This window comes from Taudactylus pleione, unplaced genomic scaffold (assembly GCF_031769625.1).
Source record: "Taudactylus pleione unplaced genomic scaffold, aTauple2 ptg000253l, whole genome shotgun sequence".
In the NCBI taxonomy this organism is placed as follows: Eukaryota; Metazoa; Chordata; class Amphibia; order Anura; family Myobatrachidae; genus Taudactylus; species Taudactylus pleione.
In genome coordinates this window covers 5,647,715-5,667,925 of record NW_028284655.1, presented here as the reverse complement: position 1 = coordinate 5,667,925, position 20,211 = coordinate 5,647,715, and the positions used below count along the sequence as shown (strand labels likewise).

Genomic DNA, 20,211 nt, shown 5'->3' with positions numbered 1-20,211 from the left:
TTATAATTTTGGCTCTGTATGCCACCACAATGGATTTAAAATGAAAAAAAAATGGAGATGCTATTGAAGTGCAGAGTTTCAGATTTAATTCAAGGGGTTGAGATCAGGTGATTGACTCGCCCATTGCAGAATTATGTTTTGGGTCATTGTCCATCTTCTGAATTTGGCTGAATATGAGCAGACAGTATTTCCCTATACACTTCAGAATTCATCCGGCTGCTTCTGTCTTCTGCCACATCATCAATAAACACCAATGAGCCAGTATATACACACACAGGGCTATTTTTCTGGGAAAAATAGGTTCACGAACCATGGGTGGAGCTACTGGTGGCGGTGCTATAATAATAATATATATATATATATATATATATATATATCTCATAGGTGTGGGTGCTGTCAAAGCTGTCCGGCACCACACTGTACTCAGGGACTTATGAATGAAGAAAATGTATTACAACGTTTCGGAGCGCTGTGGGGAGTCATACCCGATTGCCATTATGCAAGTGAAGGCTTGAATGCTTGAAAAAGGCCCACTTGGGGACCGAAACGTCGCTACCTGTATGTAAGCCTACTAATGACTTTTCTCTGGAATAAATAAGCTGCATTATACTGGTGAGTGGCATCTCCATTTATTATATATTTGCTGAAAAGCCCTGGACCCAGGAGGAACAGCTGATGTGCACCCCCTTGCTGTATTGATGTCTGATGTGAGTGCTGGACATATATATATATATTAGGGATGTGCAGGCTCGGATAGGTTCGAGTTTGCACGTGGAGTTCGGATTTTTCCCTCCAAAAAAACGGAACTCAGAACGAGGCAAAACGTCATCTTACATGGACGAACATCATCATTCCTGGACAAAAGACCAGGAATGATGATGTTCGTCCATGTAAGATGACGTTTTGCCTCGTTCTGAGTTCCGTTTTTTTGGAGGGAAAAATCCGAACTCCACGTGTAAACTCGAACCTATCCGAGCCTGCACATCCCTAATATATATATATATATATATATATATATAATCCTATTATTATTTCAGAGACTGGGGTACATTATTCCCATTTTAGGACAATAATTGCAGAACTATTTTGTACTGAGGTACTACAATGCGTATACCTTGGTTCTAACATAACGTGAGGGCAGCCATTTTGTGGGCAGAAGCAATATCTTTGGGAAAGCAGCCTATCACTTTGTGATCAAGTGAAGTCACTGACCCCTAGTGATAAACATGTTATTAATAGTGGGAAGCACTCATGTAATATGCAAGACACCTGCCTCAGTACAGAAGACAACAAAATGCGCTCAGAGGGGAAAAACTAATTCTGTTTTGCAAGGAAATCACTCTGTCACAGAGAAATCAAAAACATGTAGATGACTCCTACAATACAAGTTGACCTGATATATAATACACTGAGGCCTTAATACGGCTTGCATTCTTTTAGGCAATAGATTCTACCGTCAGTATGTTTCGAGGTGAATATTAGCCCAACTGCGATGAACTGCCTCTCCAGAAAGGTAAAAAGATGGACTCCTTTTATCCATGTACTAACATAAAGAGAGTGGTTCCCTCAGATCCCCGCAGCTCCTACCAACAAACACATGGTCACTGACTCTCTGTAGTGCACCCTCACACTTTATAGATCTCTATAACATTGCCTCACCAGTGCAAAAATGACCCATGCTTTTGTGTTGTCTCCATAGCCTCACCCTACTACCTGTATGGTGTAATTGAAAACATGATTGGTCAGACCACACGACCTTTCCAGTCAATTCCTGTGTTCCTGAGAAAACGGGAGACGTTTAATCCTGTTAGCAGCAGATAGCCAGCTATGGTGTAAAGACAGGCCTTCTTCTTCGGCAGCCCATACAATGTAATGTGTGGCATACTGTTTGTTGATAGGCCATCTGAAGCACTGTTGCTCGTCTGTGGGACTGAGCAAGTCTGCCCACTACATTCCGTTCAAGCATCTAGTAGCCATTGGCAACCACAGGCCTTGCACTCAGACTGTGTGCTGGGGCACTTTAACAACTGCCACCCTAGAACAACTAACAAGTGCAGCCGTTTGGCTAATGCCTACACCGCTGCTGCGAGCGCGGAACATTCCGTTCTTATACAGGTTCAGACATCCTACGTCTGCATCATCTGCGGGATAGCTAGTATACAAAACGCCTGGTTGTCACAATATTTGGCCACTCAGTGTATATTTTTGTTCATTTACCATCTGTTTCTGTTAGTACATTTTTCTGGAATGGGTATGACAAACGGCCGGCGGTTCGATTCCCGTCAGCGGCAGCCCGACAGGAGCAGAGTGCGAAGCAGCGGAAGCCCGACATCGATGGAAATCCCGATCGTGGATAGGTAAGTATGTACTAACCTAACCCCCCTAACCCTAACCCTAACTTCCCCCCCAAGTGCCTAACCCTAATCCCCCCTCTAAGTGCCTAACCCTAACCACCCCCTTCCCCGCTGCCTAAACCTAAATCCCCCGGGGGGGGGGGGTGCCTAACCCTAAGTTCTCCCCGGGGGTGCCTAACCCTCCCTCCCCCTAGCCTAACCCTAACCCTCCCAAGGGGGTGCCTAACCCTAAGTCCCCCCCGGGAGCCCTAAACCTAACCCTCCCTCCGCGCGGCTGTCCGCTCGTGATGCCGGGCGCCGGTCTCCCGGCATCGGGGAAATGCGGCATCTTATCCCGGCATTTCACCCATGCCGGGATAAGACAATCGGGAAGCCGGCTGCCGGTATTTAGGCAGTCGGCTTTCCGATTGCTTCCCCATTTTTCTTTACTTCTTTTTTTCCCCATCTTGTATTTTTATTTTTGATTATTTTGGTATTGTAGTTTAATCGTAGTCATTAGATGAGTTTTATAATAGTAAATAGATATAATGGTTCTCTGTCTCTCTTTTTTAAAATTCAAATAATGTTGTTTTGGGTAGTGTGTGGGTGTGATCCTCACTAAAGCTGGAAATGTCCTGAAGGTCTCTCAGAAATGATACAATAACAGATGTTCAGCAACATTACATCACGATCTAGATCCAATGTCAGGGGCCGGGAAACACAGGGATAATTACTAACAGCTGATGAAAATTCAAATCATCAGAAATAAACTCAACTCCGGCTACTAATAAAAGAAAAAACAACATCAAAACAACGGTCATTTACTACCAATATTTTCTTTACAATGATGATTCTTTAAGTCTGTGTTCATATACTTCTATAATTGTATAATTCCTGTACAACACACAGTACAGTACAACTCTGAAATGCCCGAGCCATATCCATTCTGTCACCAGGGGGCACTACCACTTTCACAGGAAGAAGAATGATTTTGTGCCCTCTGTAAGCAGTGGCGCAGAGAGGAGAGAGAAGCAGGTACTAATTATTGTTTAATGGAGGGGCCCAGGTCCGCCAGCACACTTCCCCCTCCCCCATACCGATCAGCGGCAGTGTCTCCCCAGGTCAGTACACATGAGTGTGTGCTGGGCAGCGGTGGGTGCAGGGAACAGCAGCAGCATTCTCTCCTCAGACTGTGTGGGGGGGTAGGGGTGAGTGATTGCAGTGATCACGCTCCTCCTCCTTGATCTGCCACTGGCTGAGTGGCACAACAGCGCCCCCTGTGAAGCGTGCGGCGTCACAATTTTATTAAAGGACGGTGGCCATACCTATGTACCTTGGGCCACACCCCTTGTCAGTACCCAGGCCCGGCCAGGCTCTCTATGGCCCTGTCCATAAGCACAGACTTGTCCTAATGTTGTCTATTCATCTGGCAGCCATTTTGTCAATGTAAATATTAGTAACAAGGTGATTACTGGCCAGTAACAGTAGAACTCAATGACCCAGTGCCCTGAGAAGGACGGAAAGAAAGGATTAGAGTCACTGAATGAGTTGGAGCACACAGGAGACAAGTATAGTGCAGGGTGAGAACCAAGAGGGTAGAGGGCCCTGCTGGTGAGAGCTTACAGTCTAATGAGAAAACACATCCTTGTGTCACAACCATTAGTCCCAGCATCGGCCATCTGAGTGAGCCTAACGCTGGGTACACATTAGACGATATATTGGACGATTTGCCAATTTCCGATGAATCGGAATGACAACTCGTCCACATTGTCCAGTTTGTAAGCACTATTGCGACAAGCGAACTGGAGCTAGCATCTTCAGATCGGCCTACAGTGCAAGCCAATCTGAAGATTAGAGGAACGATACCATGTTTCTGGATGAAGCGGGGGAATGACATAACGGGTGGTCATACACCAGATTGTGCAGTATGTACGGACTTTCCGATATATCATCCAGTCGCATCTGCTGATGCTGGGTACACACACATAGTCTAGTACCTAGCTTAAAGGGGCCCATACATCTAGCCACTATCGCGGCAATTCCCTATTCTGCCGACAACGGACTTGGGTGATCTGAGAAATCCAACACATCGGACAATCTCGATTCTCCGATTCCGATCCGAAAATGGTCTGAATCGGTGAGTCAGGGATTTAAAACAAGTTGAATTTCTTCAATTCTCCAACGGATCGCCAATCATCAAAGTCCACTGTGGGGAATCGGGCCGTAGATGTATGGCCCACATAAGGCTTCTCAGGGTGACCGCCTCATCTCCGTCTGCTGAGGCCAGTAAATCTGCTTTGGAAGAAGCGGTCACTTGTCCTCGGCACTCCCACAAAATGGAGGTGACACACCTCCACTTTAGGAAATGATCCCTGGCTCCACCCCAGAATGCCTGCAGCCTTTCAGACTGCGGCGTCCAGGACACTGCAAGCAACATCGCAGAATGAGATCTGCACATGCACAGTGCGACTTCTGTTAAGCACAGATCTCAAACCATCGGAGATGTGTGAACATCAGAGTTCCACATATCTCTGAATTAGGCCCTGTATACAAAATCTTCCTCTGTATATACATAGACACCTGACAATCAGAAACAAGGTGACCAAGCACTTGTAGATAGCAGTATCTTCTGGAACACCATTGTTATTAACTAAGAACACATATGGCCAGCAAGCTTTGACAAAGTTTGCTGTTTGCCCAGCAGATATTGTACAAGACAGTCTAATTTATAGGCAGGATATGTAATGCATTCTGCCCATGGAAAACTATACAAAGCACTGTATTCTACAGATGTACAGACAGCTGTCTAGGGAGAAGGAATCAAACTTTGTGATAAAAAAAAAAATTTTCTCCAGAAGCAGTGAAACAGGTGGGAACACCCATATTGCAGAGCTTATAAAAAAAATTAAATACAGAACATTCACACACATTTCTGCCTGTAATCAGTAAAGTATGGCAAGTATACCACTTAGAGCAGTGGTTCTCAAACTCCGTCCTCAGGACCCCACAGAATTTTCCAGGTCACCCAGCAGGTGCACAGGTGTAGTCATTACTCACCAACACATTTTAAAAGATTCACAGGTGGAGCTAATTATTTCCCTTGTGATTCTGAGAGGAGACCTGGAAAACATGCACTGTTTGGGGTCCTGAGGACCTGTGACTTAAGAGTACATACCAATTTCCATAGCACAGGTATGCCTGACTTTCCTACCAAGAGGCCCCAGCCAGGCAGCACAATGATTGATTTCTTTTCCATAGAAAAATTATTTTTCTCCCTTATGAATATCCTTATGCAATCTCGACCCCTTTCCCAAACATGGACTCTAAAATCAGATTATTTTCTTGATCTTTGCTTTCCTCCAAAAGTATGCAAGTTATAGCTCAGACAAGAGTTTGTTTGACACTCTATAAGGGAATTGGTCCAAATACCGACGCTGGAATGCCGAACGGTGGAGAATCCCGACAGTCACAGGTAAGGACCCTAAACCTCCCTTATCCCTAACCCCGGTGGTGTATAACCCTAACCACCCCCCTTCCCGCACTCTAAACCTAACCCTCCCAGGGGGTGACTAACCCTAACCTCCCCCAATGGTGCCTAACAATAACCCCTCCTTCCCATTAGCCTAGCCCTAACCCTCTCTGGTGGTCCCTAAACCTAATCTCCCCCCAGGGGAGCCAAAGCCTAACAACCCCTCCCCCATCACCGACTAGCTGGACATACTTACCGCTGCCTGGACGTTCAGCATTCCGGCGGTCTGGATGCAGATGCCGGTATCCTGATATCCTTCGGTGTATCGGTGTCTGCATTATGGCATCAGTATTTCGACTGCCGGCATCCCGTCTGCCGCCATATGAACTGCATCCCTCTATAAGTTTGACCTTGCTTTGATAGCAGAAGTAGTACTCTCTACATTTATCAATGCTTCCCAGTTAGTGTGCATCCATCCCCTCCCCTTTCTTCTGTATTAAAAAATATCAATAAAGAATGTTTTTTTTAAATTGTCCACTGTAAGCTTTTATCTCATTTCAGCAATTTTCACAATATGGAATTCTGTTTTTGCATTGGCTATAAAGCTGGGTACACACTGACAGATATATCGCCCGTTCAATTGAACAGGCGATATATCTGTAGCGTATCACAGTCATATCACAACTGTCCTGCAGCACAGCCAATGCCGATATATCTTTCAGAGGCCCGGTGGTGATTGACATCTTAACTGGGCAGGCAAATTGAAATGCCCGGCCCAGTTGAGATATCAGAGCAGACACATCTGCAGAAAGATTTGTAAGTGTGTATGCACTTACCAATCGCTAGATAGTGTATACCCAACTTAAGTGCACCTGTGAGTCCATTTGGAACATTGCGAGGAGAGTTAACAGTTTGCCCAAATGCCCACGTGTGCGCAAACTTCTTGATCCCCATAAATCCCAACATCTTGTACAAATCGAGGCACATGGGACCAAAGCTAATTTTTAACTATATATATGGGACATTTGTGCTTCTCAATAAAAGTATATAGTGCAATGGAGGATTTTTTAAAACAATGGTTATACATTGGGACTGTGATTGAAACACCTGAAAGTTTTCGAGATAGAAACTTGGGACTCACATAGGGAAATTGTATAGTGGGATGGGAAGGCAGCTTTCCAAAAGGCTTGGCTCATGAAAGATCTGACTTAAGGTTCCCTGAAGTTAATGGAGAGAGAGGGTGGGCTCCATTCCTGGGGCCCAATTCGGGTCTTCTGGCCTCCCAGCAAGACAGCAGGCCGATTAGCAGCTACAGCTGCAAGGTGACAATACAAGCTCTTGTCAGTCTGCAGGGTGACTCCGACTACCTGGGGGTAAGGAGCTGAAAGTATGTACTGAGACACACACCTGGCTTGTCATGAGTCTAATCTGCCTTTGTATTTATGAGTTGGACATCAAGTTCCGGGACAATGCTGATAGCCAGAGCTGTACAGGTTAAGATTTATTTTGTTGGTGTATCGCTATTTTATCTAATAACATTGGCTGACGGTAGTTGCTAAATTTTTGGGACTTTTCGGAGTCTATCTAATTAGATGCGAATTGCAAGTTGCTGTTTTGTCTTCGAATTTGCATAGCGAATTCATTTTGCAATCCAATTAGCAACTCGCACTGAACAAGTCAGAGTGAATTAGCATTTTTCCATTTGCACCTCCCTGAGGGAGAGATGCAATCTTTATTTTAAGGTTAAAATGTCGGGACATCGGGCTGAACCCCTTGGACCCCCCACCCCCAAATGACTAATTAGGCAATTGGAAGTATCTAATTAGCTTACTTAGTCCAATAATTACGTCATTTTTGGGGAGTAAAAAAAAAAAAAATGGCCTCAAATTACCACAAAATCAACTTTTTCATTAGTTTAGGCAACCCAAATTTAATTACAGTATTTCATTAATTGAAAAATAATTGTGTTTTTATTTTTTTTACAATTTTTCAAAGTACCACAAATTTTCCTAGTGTTTTTTTGGCATTTTTCGTTTAATTAGTTTGAGATTAAACGAGAGAGTTTGCTTTTTATCGTTTAAAAAAAAAAAAAAAAAAAACACAAAAATCAGCCATTTCACACCATTTAAAGTACTTTCCCAATGCCCACAAACAGCATTCTATACGGTCCTGCTAACAAAATTATCAATTTTGGGGAGTCCAGGATGGTCTCCCCACATTTTTCATGCACTTCTCTTACATCGCATTTGGCAGTAAATTCGCAAACCTCTGCAAGTACCATGAATAGGCATTTTTAATTGTACTTTAGAGTTCCCGGGAGCACGCATTTGTGTGGAGTCTGCGAGTTTCATGAAACAAACTCTCTACTCACAATTTGCACCTAATTGGATTGACCCTTTGATGTTGCTTACTGCCTGCTACTGAGAAAAGTGCTGCAATCCTTCCCAGGAGAAAGCACCTACCTCCCATGACAGCTCATAATGTATTCCTACAAGGATTGGGCAGCCCTGGTGCTACAGCTATGCTGGAAAGGAATATACAGTCAGGTCCATAAATATTGGGACATTGACAGAATTTTCATATTTTGGCCTCTATTCACCACCACAATGGTTTTGAAATGAAACAAACAAGATGTGCTTTAACTGCAGACTTTCAGATTTAATTTGAGGGTAATTACATCCAAATCAGGTGAACGGTGTAGGAATTACAACGGTTTCAATATGTGCCTCTCACTTTTTAAGGGGCCAAAAGTAATGGGACTATCAACTCAAAAGCTATTTCATGGACAGGTGTGGGCTATTCCCTCATTATTTCATTATCAATTAAGAAGGTAAAAGGTCTGGAGTTGATCCTAGGTGTGACATTTGTATTTGGAATCAGTTGATGTCGACTCTCAATATGAGATCCAAAGAGCTGTCACTATCAGTGAAGCAAGAAATCATTAGGCTGAAAAATCAAAACAAACCCATCAGAGAGATAGCAAAAACATTAGGTGTGGCCAAATCAACTGTTTGGAACATTCTTAAAAAGAAAGAACGCACCGGAGAGCTCAGCAACACCAAAAAACCCGGAAGACCACGGAAAACAACTGTGGTGGATGACAGAAGAATTATTTCCCTGGTGAAGAAAAACCCCTTCACAACAGTTGGCCAAATCAAGAACACTCTCCAGGAGGTAGGTGTATATGTGTCAAAGTCAACAATCAAGAGAAGACTTCACAAGAGTGAACATAGAGGGTTCACCACAAGATGCAAACCATTGGTGAGCCACAAAAACAGGAAGACCAGATTAAAGTTTGCCAAACAAAATCTAAAAAAGCCATTACAGTTCTGGAACAACATCCTATGGACAGATGAGACAAAGATCAACTTGTACCAGAGTGATGGGAAGAGAAGAGTACAGAGAAGGAAAGGAACTGCTCATGATCCAAAACATACCACCTCATCAGTGAAGCATGATGGTGGTAGTGTCATGGCGTGGGCATGTATGGCTGCCAATGGAACTGGTTCCCTTGTATTTATTGATGAAGCGACTGCTGACTAAAGCAGCAGCAGAATGAATTCTGAAGTGTTTCGGGCAATATTATATGCTCATATTCAGTCAAATGCTTCAGAACTGATTGGACGGCGCTTCACAGTGCAGATGGACAATGACCCGAAGCATACTGCAAAAGCAACCAAAGAGTTTTTTTAAGGCTAAAAAGTGGAATGTTATGCAACGGCCAAGTCAATCCCCTGACCTGAATCCGATTGAGCATGCATTTCACTTGATGAAGACAAAACTGAAGGGAAAATGCCCCAAGAACAAGCAGGAACTGAAGACATTTGCAATAGAGGCCTAGTAGAGCATCACCAGGGATGAAACCCAGCGTCTGGTGATGTCTATGCGTTCCAGACTTCAGGCTGTAATTGCCTGCAAAGGATTTGCAACAAAGTATTAAAAAGTGAAAGTTAGATTTAGGATTGTTTAGTTTGTCCCATTACTTATGGCCCCTTTAAAAAGTGGGAGGCACATATAGAAACCGTTGTAATTCCTACAACGTTCACTTGATTTGGATGTAATTACCCTCGAATTAAATCTGAAAGTCTGCAGTTAAATCACATCTTGTTTGTTTCATTTCAAAGCCATTGTGGTGGTGAACAGAGGCCAAAATATGAAAATTCTGTCAAAGTCCCAATATTTATGGACCTGACTGTATGTATATATATATATATATATATATATATATACACACACACACATATATATATATATATATATATGTAAATATATATACACACACCAGACACAAATGTCAGCAGCCAGATGCAGCCCGAGGACAGCACTGACCATCACCGAGCTGTGGGCCTGATTCAGACCCGCTCGCAAGCGGGTCGATGTTGCCGAAGTGCGCATGCGCGAGACCCGAATAGCGATGGCCAAGCATGCTGTCGATGGGGGGCGCGCTGTCGATGGTGATTGACAGCACGCCCCCTTTGGTGGGCATGCCGGGGGCGTGGCTGCCCAGGCGGAGGCGTTCCCATGGGAACACCTACCGTCTGGGGCCGGCCCCACTGACATCACTAGTGATGTCAGTGGGAGTGCTTTTGGCTCTGATAGAGCCAAAAGCACTCCAGGGCTTGCGGCAGACGAGACCCTACCGCAGGGTCTCGTCGCAAGCCCGATGGTCGAGATGGTCTTGACCATCGCGATCATCATTTTGGCAGCTCGCTACAGCTGTGGGTGGTCACCCACAGCTATGCGAGCGCTCTGTCAGAGCATCCGGCTCTGAATCAGGGCCTGTGTGCAGCACTTTCAGAGCAGTCCAAAGTAAAAATCTGATGATCTATGGACGCTGTCCAGTTCATAAAGGTATAACCACGTATAGTAACAAAATGATCTGGTGACTGTAAAATAAGAGTTCTATTCTATGAACAACTGTGTTAAGGTATCAATTAATATTACTTTTATTGAATCATTCTAAGAGCATTCATGGAGTAGACTGACTACATAATGCATCACATGGAGACAATCTGTGAAATATTATCTGGACTGTGATACACCCATGTGTCATACGCTGGAGTCAGACCAAAGGGTGGGTGTCTCAGAAACATTTGGATTCTTTAGTAAAAAGAAGGTTTTGGAAAGTTCATGCAAATAATACTGTGACTCATACCACTGCATTAATCTAGTATTATCTGCCACATTGTGTATATCTGTACAATGCTACAGGACAGGTTGGCGACTGATCTGTGACTACTGTAATTGTTTATGGTAAGTTGCAGGAGAAGCTGAGCAGGTAGCAGCTGCCATACCCTCTGGGCACAGCTTCAACTGCTTTGTTTTATGCAGACAACATGTTTTTCATGGTATAAAGCAGCTAATTATAGCTATACAAATACTAATCAACTATACAGAACACTAGTACACTAAAGACAATGTCAGCTACTCAAAATACAAAACAAATATAGTAGTCCATACGCGAACACTGCACAAATGTCTGCAGATCATTCAATTCCATTATGTGCAGTCAGGAAGGAAGGGAGACAAGTAGCGGAGATCAGTACTGGTGTAAAGGCAAAGCCTGGCCTTCCATGTGCGCTTAGGCCCTGTCCTTGTCAGTTGTATTTTGCCATTGGTAGTGCACTTGTAGAGCAGGAAGCCGCTGGCACCTGCTCACATTATCACCATAGCCGTGACTTTGTATTAAAATATGAGTGGTATTTATAGCAGGAAATAAAAATGGAATATCAACTTTGAGAAAGTCTCCCCATTATTTGTTTTGGACCTGATTCAGAGATCTACGCTATGTGAAAATAGGCAAATGTCACAGAGAGATGTAGTGAGATGCCCACCTGCGGCTTTACTACTCCAAGCATCTGCGTAAAAAAATTGCAGCATCAGTCGCAGATCATTCGAACATCGCCGTCCTGAGTAGGTCTCTATGGTCCTGCAGAACGGACGCGGGAAGTGAGACGACGGAGCCAGGTTTACTGCGTACAGGACGCAGACACAGGCAGTGACATGCCCTGAAAACTGTTGCGACACGCCTGCGTTTTTGCAATCATTACCCGGTACCTCCTCCAAACGCTGCCGGCCTGTCAGTTCACACTGCGAGTAAAAAGTTGACTACGGTAATGTATCTTGATGCATGCGCAGTTTACAGCGAAAACATCGGCAAAGCGTACATCTCTGAATCAGGCCCTTTATTATTGCACTCTGCTAACATCAGTTTGTTACAAACCATGGATCAAATACCTAGTACTGTAGTGCAATCGAGGATTGAAGCAGTCCGCTACAAACGCAGTAGGCGGCCACTGTAAGGATTCGGTTTGGCTGAACTTGCTGCTTAACACTGCTTTGTTCTAATGGTGTGTACTAAGATTAAGGATCCAAATCTTTTTACATCTATTTGACCATGTATATGGTGTTTGTTTAGGAAATATGGGCCTGATTCAGAGCTGAACGCTCTGACCAGAGCGCTCGCTCTGAATCAGGGCCCTACTCCATGAAAATGGAGCGGCCTCCTGGCCGCTCGTATAGCTGTGGGTGACCACCCACAGCATATGCGAGCGGCCAAAAAGATGACCATCGCGACCATCGGACTTGCGACGGAGACCCTGCGGTAGGGTCTCCCTGCCACAAGCCCTGGAGTGATTTTGGCTCTATCAGAGTCAAAATCACTCCCACTGACATCACTAGTGATGTCAGTGGGGCCGGCTTCAGACGGTAGGCGTTCCCAAGGGAACGCCTCCGTCTGGCAGGCACGCCCCCAGCACGCCCACCAAAGGAGGCATGCTGTCAATCAACATCGACAGCACGCCCCCTTTGGTGCGAGACCCGGAGCGATGGAAAGACAGTCGCTCCCCGGGTCTCGCGCATGCGCACGACGGAGCTCCCTCCGTCGTGCGCATGCGCAGTGGGGAACATCGACCTGCAGATATATCTGAAGATATATCTGCAGATGATGGTTGTTTATACACATTGAACAACCGTCATCTGGCCACGGGTCCCGCTGCGCCCCCCCTCCCCGCTGCCTCTGCTGCAAGTGTACGGGCGGTCGGCTTACCTCCCGTACACACAGCACGATGCCCCAATATATCTGCCATCAGCTGTGTAGCACGCCAACACAGACAAAATCGCTGGTACAAACTAGGCGACGGGCACACAAAATATTAGCCAATATATCTGCCAGTGTGTACCCAGCTTAAGTTTAGATTTGAGAACAAGTGACAATATCATCTTTAGATGTGTCAGTTACAATATTATCATCATCAGTAATAGTATTCTGTTATTATATCTGAGCTTGGCAACTTTTTATTCTGTACAAAAAAAAAAAAGTAATAAACTGGGGACAGAGTATATAGTGAGCATTTGTATGATGTTGGGATCAGGGCTGTACATGGTGGATTTTGGTATGCCCATCTCATGCCTATATACCATTTATCAATACTGGTTCAGCTGACAAAACAACTGCCTCCAATGTGTTCAGGTGATCAGCATACTTTAAAAATGATTTTGCTTTTGTTACAGTGAATAATGCAAGGAAATATAACCTATATGACACATTTCAAACTCAGGGCTCTATTTACTAAGCTGTGTTAGGAGATAAAGTGACCGGTGATAAGGTGCCAGCCAATCAGCTCCTAACTGCCATTTTTCAAACACAGCCCGTGATATGGCAGTTAGGAGCTGATTGGCTGGTACCTTATCACAGTTCACTTTATCTCCTAACACAGCTTAGTAAATAGACTATTCAGTGTCTTCTGCTCCCATGACTTACCCTTTCCTTGTCAACCACCAAGAACAGCTCCACGTATCTTGTCCGGGACAGGATGGCTCTTTTCCTCTACATGCAAGAAAATAAAAGATCACAGATAGGATTATCATTTTTTTGACATGTAGATTTATGTAGTAGTCCAGTAAAATGTACATGTTCATCACAACAGCTCTGATGTATAAAACAGAAATGATGTATAAGTTGCAATATTATGTTTATATTGTGTAGGCATTGGGAACTGAAGTCACGGACTTGAATTAAGTTCAGGCATAAAAAGGTGATTACGGTCAGAATCTTGGTATAAAGCCTAGAAGTGGCCTGGACCAGAGGTTACAAAGGGCTATACTCTGAGCAGTGGCACTCTTCTGTCTACCAGTCTGCAGTTTAATTTCAATTTAATGCACATCAACATTTTATAGATATCAGCAATTCTTACGTTCTTTTGCAAGTCTATTCATCCTGAATTATTTATGGTGGCAATCCGATAAAAGCTAATAAAACAAAACTCCTAGTACACCATCGTGTGATGTCTTAAATAGGAGTTTTAGTTTCCTGTATAGCTGTGGATTATAAAACCTAATAATAAATAAAAGTAAGCTCTCCATCTACCTTAATAACAGACGGGAATATTGTAGTTCTTCACAGAACAGTTTCATTTTTAAATCAATCTTTAGTCAACTAGCAAGTGGCCTATGTAGCATATTATTGACTTTACAAAGTTTAGAACAACAAAATTAATTTTAAAACAGTTGAAGTTGGCTGAGTGGTTAATACTCTGTGATCATGTTACATTGCTGGTGCTCTCATTGGCTACAGGGTTTTATAGCCCCACCCACACTTCATCCCCTGCTCTTCTGTGTATCCCCCCAGTTTCGGAATAATGATAATAGGCAACCAAACCTAAAAAAAAAAATACAGGAAAATGTCTGTGCCCTGCCAAAATGCATTTTGTTCTTTCAATGTTGTGAACAGGGAGCACAATGGGCAGGTATTCATATACAAATATAGGTAAACACATACCCGCAGCAATAGAGTCATGCTGGGAGAGTGGTGGTGTTCCCTCGCAAAGCCCACCTCAGGACTAGACACCCCGCAGACCACAGGCTCCGTCTTCACATTCTCAAGCCGATAAATCAGGTGATGGGACTTGGAGGATTGTAAGGGCTCAATACCGTAGCTTCCATTTTGCAGGTGCAGCAGGCCGCTGTGACACAAACAGAATTATTTTGTAGCCAAAATGGTTTAAGAGCCACCGGTTCATCCAAATCTGTAATATCATCTTAAGTCCTCCACAAATGTGTAGGAAAAGTTTCCATATCCAGAAAGGAAAGAAGATGTATGACATGACAAAAGCTACTGTCCTCTGTTATCAGCCACAGGTTATGAAAGGCTCATAGTAGTGTCCTTACTGAGAGAAAGCATTGTGTGCAGACTTTAACCCTTCTCCTCCCCTCCGTGTCCTTCCCCAACAAGCAGATTCCATGGGTATTCCTTACTACAATGGAACAATCATCTGCAGTAACAACATGCCACCACCTATATTTAAACTTCCTCAGGCTACTAACCTCATATAATGCCCCGTATCTACTATCCATAATGGTGTTCCATAGGTTTTATTGTTTATAATGAGAATGCAAGATGTATAGAATACAAATAGGTGTCTAATGATAGGATTATAGATAGATAATCTTATAATTATGATAATCATGAGATCCTGGAACAATGGCAGCAATAATTGCAGCCTTGTTCCAAATCTTTGGTTGTTTCCACTCCTTGCTTGCCCGACAACATGGGGGTACACCTGCCCATAGACGGCCCTGGTGTTGCCTAAGGGGAGGGGACCTGGGGAGTAAGTACCCCCCGGCCCCCCTCTCTAAGAGTTCCCCACCACCACAGATCGGATCTCTATTAGCGATCTGGTCTGTAGCGTCGTGCACCACACTGACCCGAAGGTCTTGCACTCACACCCTTGGGAATGTCATATATATTTATAATTTAACACCTTAGGGCCCTCTGGTTGAGACCTGAGTTGGGGGCCCCTTAAAAATGTTGCTATGGAGCCCACAAAGTTCTAGTTACGCCCCTGCCTTTAGGTACTTTGCATTTTTACTCCAAAAATGTAAATGTCAACTTAATGTGTCCTTCTTGCACACATACATTCCAGTTTAAAAATAAAAACATATATTGAGAGTAATCCAATCATTTAAAAATGTGTGACCTTTACTTACACATAGAGGAAGCAGTCATTTTGTAGGCTGAAGCAATACTCATCCTTGGGTGCACTGTCATATATGCTGGTTCACCAAACAAAATGGCTGCCTTCACTGTGTGTAGACCAATTGTAAAATTTGAAGGCTAACACCACCCAAAACTAACGGTCATGTTTTGGACGAAATAAGGTGTGTTAACATGAAATCCTAAATGTAACTTTTTTTTTTGAGCACTGTAGATCTGCGGGTGGCTTTTGTTCAAAAAGTTGCAAGCACCTCCTGTTCGGACCGCCATAAATATCAGGGGACCCGCTGGATCCACAAAGCGCAATAAATATTTAGGTTTTCATTTTAACACAGGTAAAATCAAAACAAACAACATTTTTAATTTGTATCACATATGAAAGGAAGAAAAAAAACATAATTTAAGCTACAAAAAAAAAAAAAAGCATAATAATTCTGAACAAAGGGCCTGATTCAGAGCCGTTCGCTATTTGTGGTCGTTCGTTTAAAAACAAGGGGTGGCTATTCAAATGATCCGTACGCACATTGCAGTCTGTTCACACCTCTAAGTCTGAACGAGCGTGCAAAACATACGCTCGTTTATTTGTTAAAAACGCCCCCTGGCTGCTCGCACCATACGTCATGTCCGCTATTTATTAGATTAATCGAGTACATCGACCAGCGTATGAACTGCTCGCTATTCTTGTGGTTGGTGTTTGCTACCACAAATTTGCGAGCAGTTCTGGCTATAAAATAACCCAGTGACGTGGTCAATGACGCTGCTGTTTTAAATATACACACCCATAAAACGCCCGTTTTGACCTTTAAGCACGCCTGCGTTCGGATCTCCACTCCCCATTTTCAAGCTCCTTCCCCTGTTACCACCCACATACGCCTCATTCTGTCACTCAAAATAGCAGGCCCTCGCTATATTGCGTACCAACGATTTTCGGCCGCACTGACTGGTTCGCGCATGCGTACTAAAAACCGTACGCATGCGCAGATGTGCAAACATCGCTCGGAACGAGCGTACTGCCGCTAACGAGCGGCTCTGAATGAGGGCCAAAGTCTGGTTGTAACCAAGTACATGTAAGAGAGTGGCGATAGCTACCGCAGGCCTGAGCAGGTGCTGAGGGCTACTCGTGACTCCGGGTCCCCTTCTGCATAACCTTGATAAATGCACGGGTCCTGAGAGTATACAGAAAATGTATGGGATAACATTACTACATTGGAAACACAATCCAGAGTATCTATAAACCAGATAAATCATGGAATCATCAAAACATTAAAATCCTGCTAACAGATGTAAACACACAGAAAATTATATTTCTTTATAAAGTCCCACAAGTGCTATTGAGAGTTCACTAACATGGTGCATAAGAGGTTCTGGCACCGGCAGGTCACTTTGATGTATAGATGTGCACACGCCTTCCTGCAGCTTTCTTATGTCTTTATGTTTTTATCTTTCGCATGTGCCCTTAACCCAAGTATTTATATCACCGGATGTTTCTTTTTATTGCTCTGCTGTGGTCTCTGCACTAGATTCAAGATTATCCTGAAAGTACGGCCGGCTACACACTTGTACGATATCGTCCCGATTTGGCCAAACCGGAACGACAAATCGGGCTGATTGTGCAGTGTGTAGGCCCGATTTGCGTGCTCCCACGATTGCATGCGATGTTGTGTGATTGGCCCTGCTGCACGGCCAATCACACGATGTCGCATGTGAGGCTGTACATATTAATGAAGGACGGAACAGTGATTGTTCCATCATTCATTAAATCTTTTAAGTGTGTGCCGGCAATCATGCAATGTGCAGGGTGAAGGCTTGTGCACCCACCCTAACTCGGTGTAATATCCATGGGAAACTATACTAATCGCTAAGTGAAACATGACTGGAAGGCTCGGGGGAGATGAAACAACATATAAGCCAATACATTCAAGTTATCTGAAGGTGGAAACCATGAAAAGAAAAGGAGAATAAAACCAGTTGTCATGAAATTAGAGAAATTTAAACCCATGATTATTATTATTATTATGAGGCATTTTTTAATGACTTTATTGCTACAACCATGTTCCATGAAGTAAGAGTGTGTCCAATAAAGGTAATAATGCTGACAGGCTGCTCTCTGACAAAGTCCGGCTATAATAATAATAATAAAGTGGCATAAGGAAAGAGCAAATGGGTGCTTATGCCACCAGAGGGCAGTGTAAACTCTTCCAGGCTGGCAGCAGATCACCGCATACCAAGCTTATGCCTGGCCCTGCTGTTATTGTTTTATTAGTCAAGGAGGCGACAGTGGATCAGATGAAAGTCCATTTTGCTGATGGCTCCTGTGTGCTTTGGCACTGTACATGCTCCTCAGCCGAGCGCAGGAGATTCAGCATTGGAGGCAACTCAATCACATCACCTAGTGTCCTATTTGGGTGGTAACGGGGAACTCACATGTAGGCAAAACTTAAGGAAGGGGTTGGGGCTGGTGCAAATGCACGCTGATAATGATGGCAGCTATAAGACCAAGCATATGAATAGGGCCGGCATAGTCACATAGTTGCGTACATGTCAGCATATGGGGCAATATGCACATTTGTATCCGTGCATGCCATGTGGGAGTATCTATGTCCAACATGCATTCAACTCTGCATTAGCCCCAATAGATCTATAGTGTGAAATAAAAATGCATTATAGTAAGATACACTGTACTGACTGCAATCTAATTATCACGTTATATATAAAACAGCAATGACCTCATCCAATCAATTTACAAACAAAAGATTTGCCTCAGATTTACTTCACTAGATAGAATATCAAAAAATTAAACATACATTTTGCCATTTTACACTAATATTCTCCTAACATAAAATGTAATTTTTTATTCCACTCTCCTGTTACAGTGTATCCATCACCCATACACAGATGAGGGCAGACCTGTCATGGTATCATTGAGGCACGAGGTCATGTTCAGAAACTAGTGACCAGAGCCGTAACTAGACTTTTTGGTGCCCTGTGCCAGAAAGAGCATTGGCGCCCCCCCATTTTTCAAAGGGACATAATGCACCCAAAAAAGGGCCATGGCTTCATGGGGAAGGTCCAGGGAAGAGAGAGGAGAGGCCAGGAGATGCTGGGGATGAAATAAGAGGAAGCTACAAGTGAGAATGATAATAAACAGAAATGTGACTAGTCCAAACAGTGCCCCCTGACCTGTGGTGCCCTGTGCGATGGCACAGGCCGCACTGCCCTAGCTACAGCCCTGCTAGTGACAATAGCTCACAAAACGGCTGCCACAAATGAGGGCAAATAAAGGTACATATTATTTAAAGTGTGACCAAAGTAAACTACTATCACGTGCTTAGTAAATATGTGCTGAAATTAGAAAACCCAATATAAACCTAAATAGGAAAAGTGTTAAACAATTGTTTTTTATCTAGCAGGAAATCTTATTTCACAACCAGCTTACTGGAGACCGCCTCATTTCCCATTAAATGTGACTGACCCATAAACTCTGTCTTCTCACCAGTTCCTGCTGGCTCACCAACAACAGGACATAAGTATGAGCAACACAGATAGTATAAATGTGTCTGGGGACAAATGATGGATAGACGTGTACAACATGTCCATTCTGGGAGGAATTCATGTATCAGAAAACTGATATTTTGATATGCTAAAGAGGAGAGTTTCACACTTAAACTAGAAAATCATATGCAAGTATCTGCCAAAGAGGCTGAACATGATAAACAAATGACCTGCCCTGTAATAAGCAATGTATACTACAGCACGCTTTTACTGTATGCCTCCTCCATTCCCGGGTACCAAAAGCCTGAGACAGCTAGTACATACCCATGTATCTCTTTGCTTATGGGACACAACTGCAGATTTATTCTGATAATTTGGAATTTTTTTCCCCCCATAATGTACAATTGTATTATATGTGGCACAACAGTGTCATTCTAAGCAAGCAGCGGACATCTACTGACTAAACGGTACACGTGTTCCTCTTGAGCAGAGTAATTGGTGAGTAAATTTATCGGCTATTTCAGTGGTTCTCAAGCTTGGTCCACGGGACCCCAAATAGTTCTCGTTTTCCAGGTCACCCAGCAGGAGCACAGGTGTAGTCATTACTCACTGACACGGTTTAAAAAGATCCACAGGTGGAGCTAATTATTTCCCTTGTGATTCTGTGAGGAGACCTGGAAGACATGCACTGTTTGGGGTCCTGAGGACAGAGTTTGAGAGCCTGTGGGCTATTTAATGGCTTATAAATGTAAAGAAAACTATTATTAAACGAGTAGACTTATTACGCTGATGTAATAGGTGGGCTGCTGGTCTTGCTGCAGAGACGCGCTAGGAATGTCTAAGGGTTTTTATGCACATGGGCCAGTGATTCCCAACCTCGGTCCTCAAGGCAAATTAACAGTCCTGGTTTTAGTGATGTATCC

The 20,211-nt window shown here is 43.7% G+C and overlaps 1 protein-coding gene across 4 annotated transcripts in view; it reads right to left on the bottom strand.

Moving 5' to 3' along the window:
- ADAM9 (ADAM metallopeptidase domain 9) overlaps positions 1–20,211 on the bottom strand; it is a 145,982-nt gene that overhangs the window by 52,686 nt on the left and 73,085 nt on the right. For 3 of the 4 annotated variants that reach the window (XM_088480392.1, XM_088480393.1, XM_088480395.1), the window contains exons 5-7: positions 16,886–16,962; positions 14,582–14,765; positions 13,565–13,630 (exon numbers count right to left, since the gene is read on the bottom strand). In XM_088480392.1, the coding sequence (XP_088336518.1) occupies positions 13,565–13,630; positions 14,582–14,765; positions 16,886–16,962 (327 nt within the window). The remainder of the gene's footprint in view (positions 1–13,564; positions 13,631–14,581; positions 14,766–16,885; positions 16,963–20,211) is intronic. The other variant, XM_088480394.1, reaches the window with a different exon arrangement.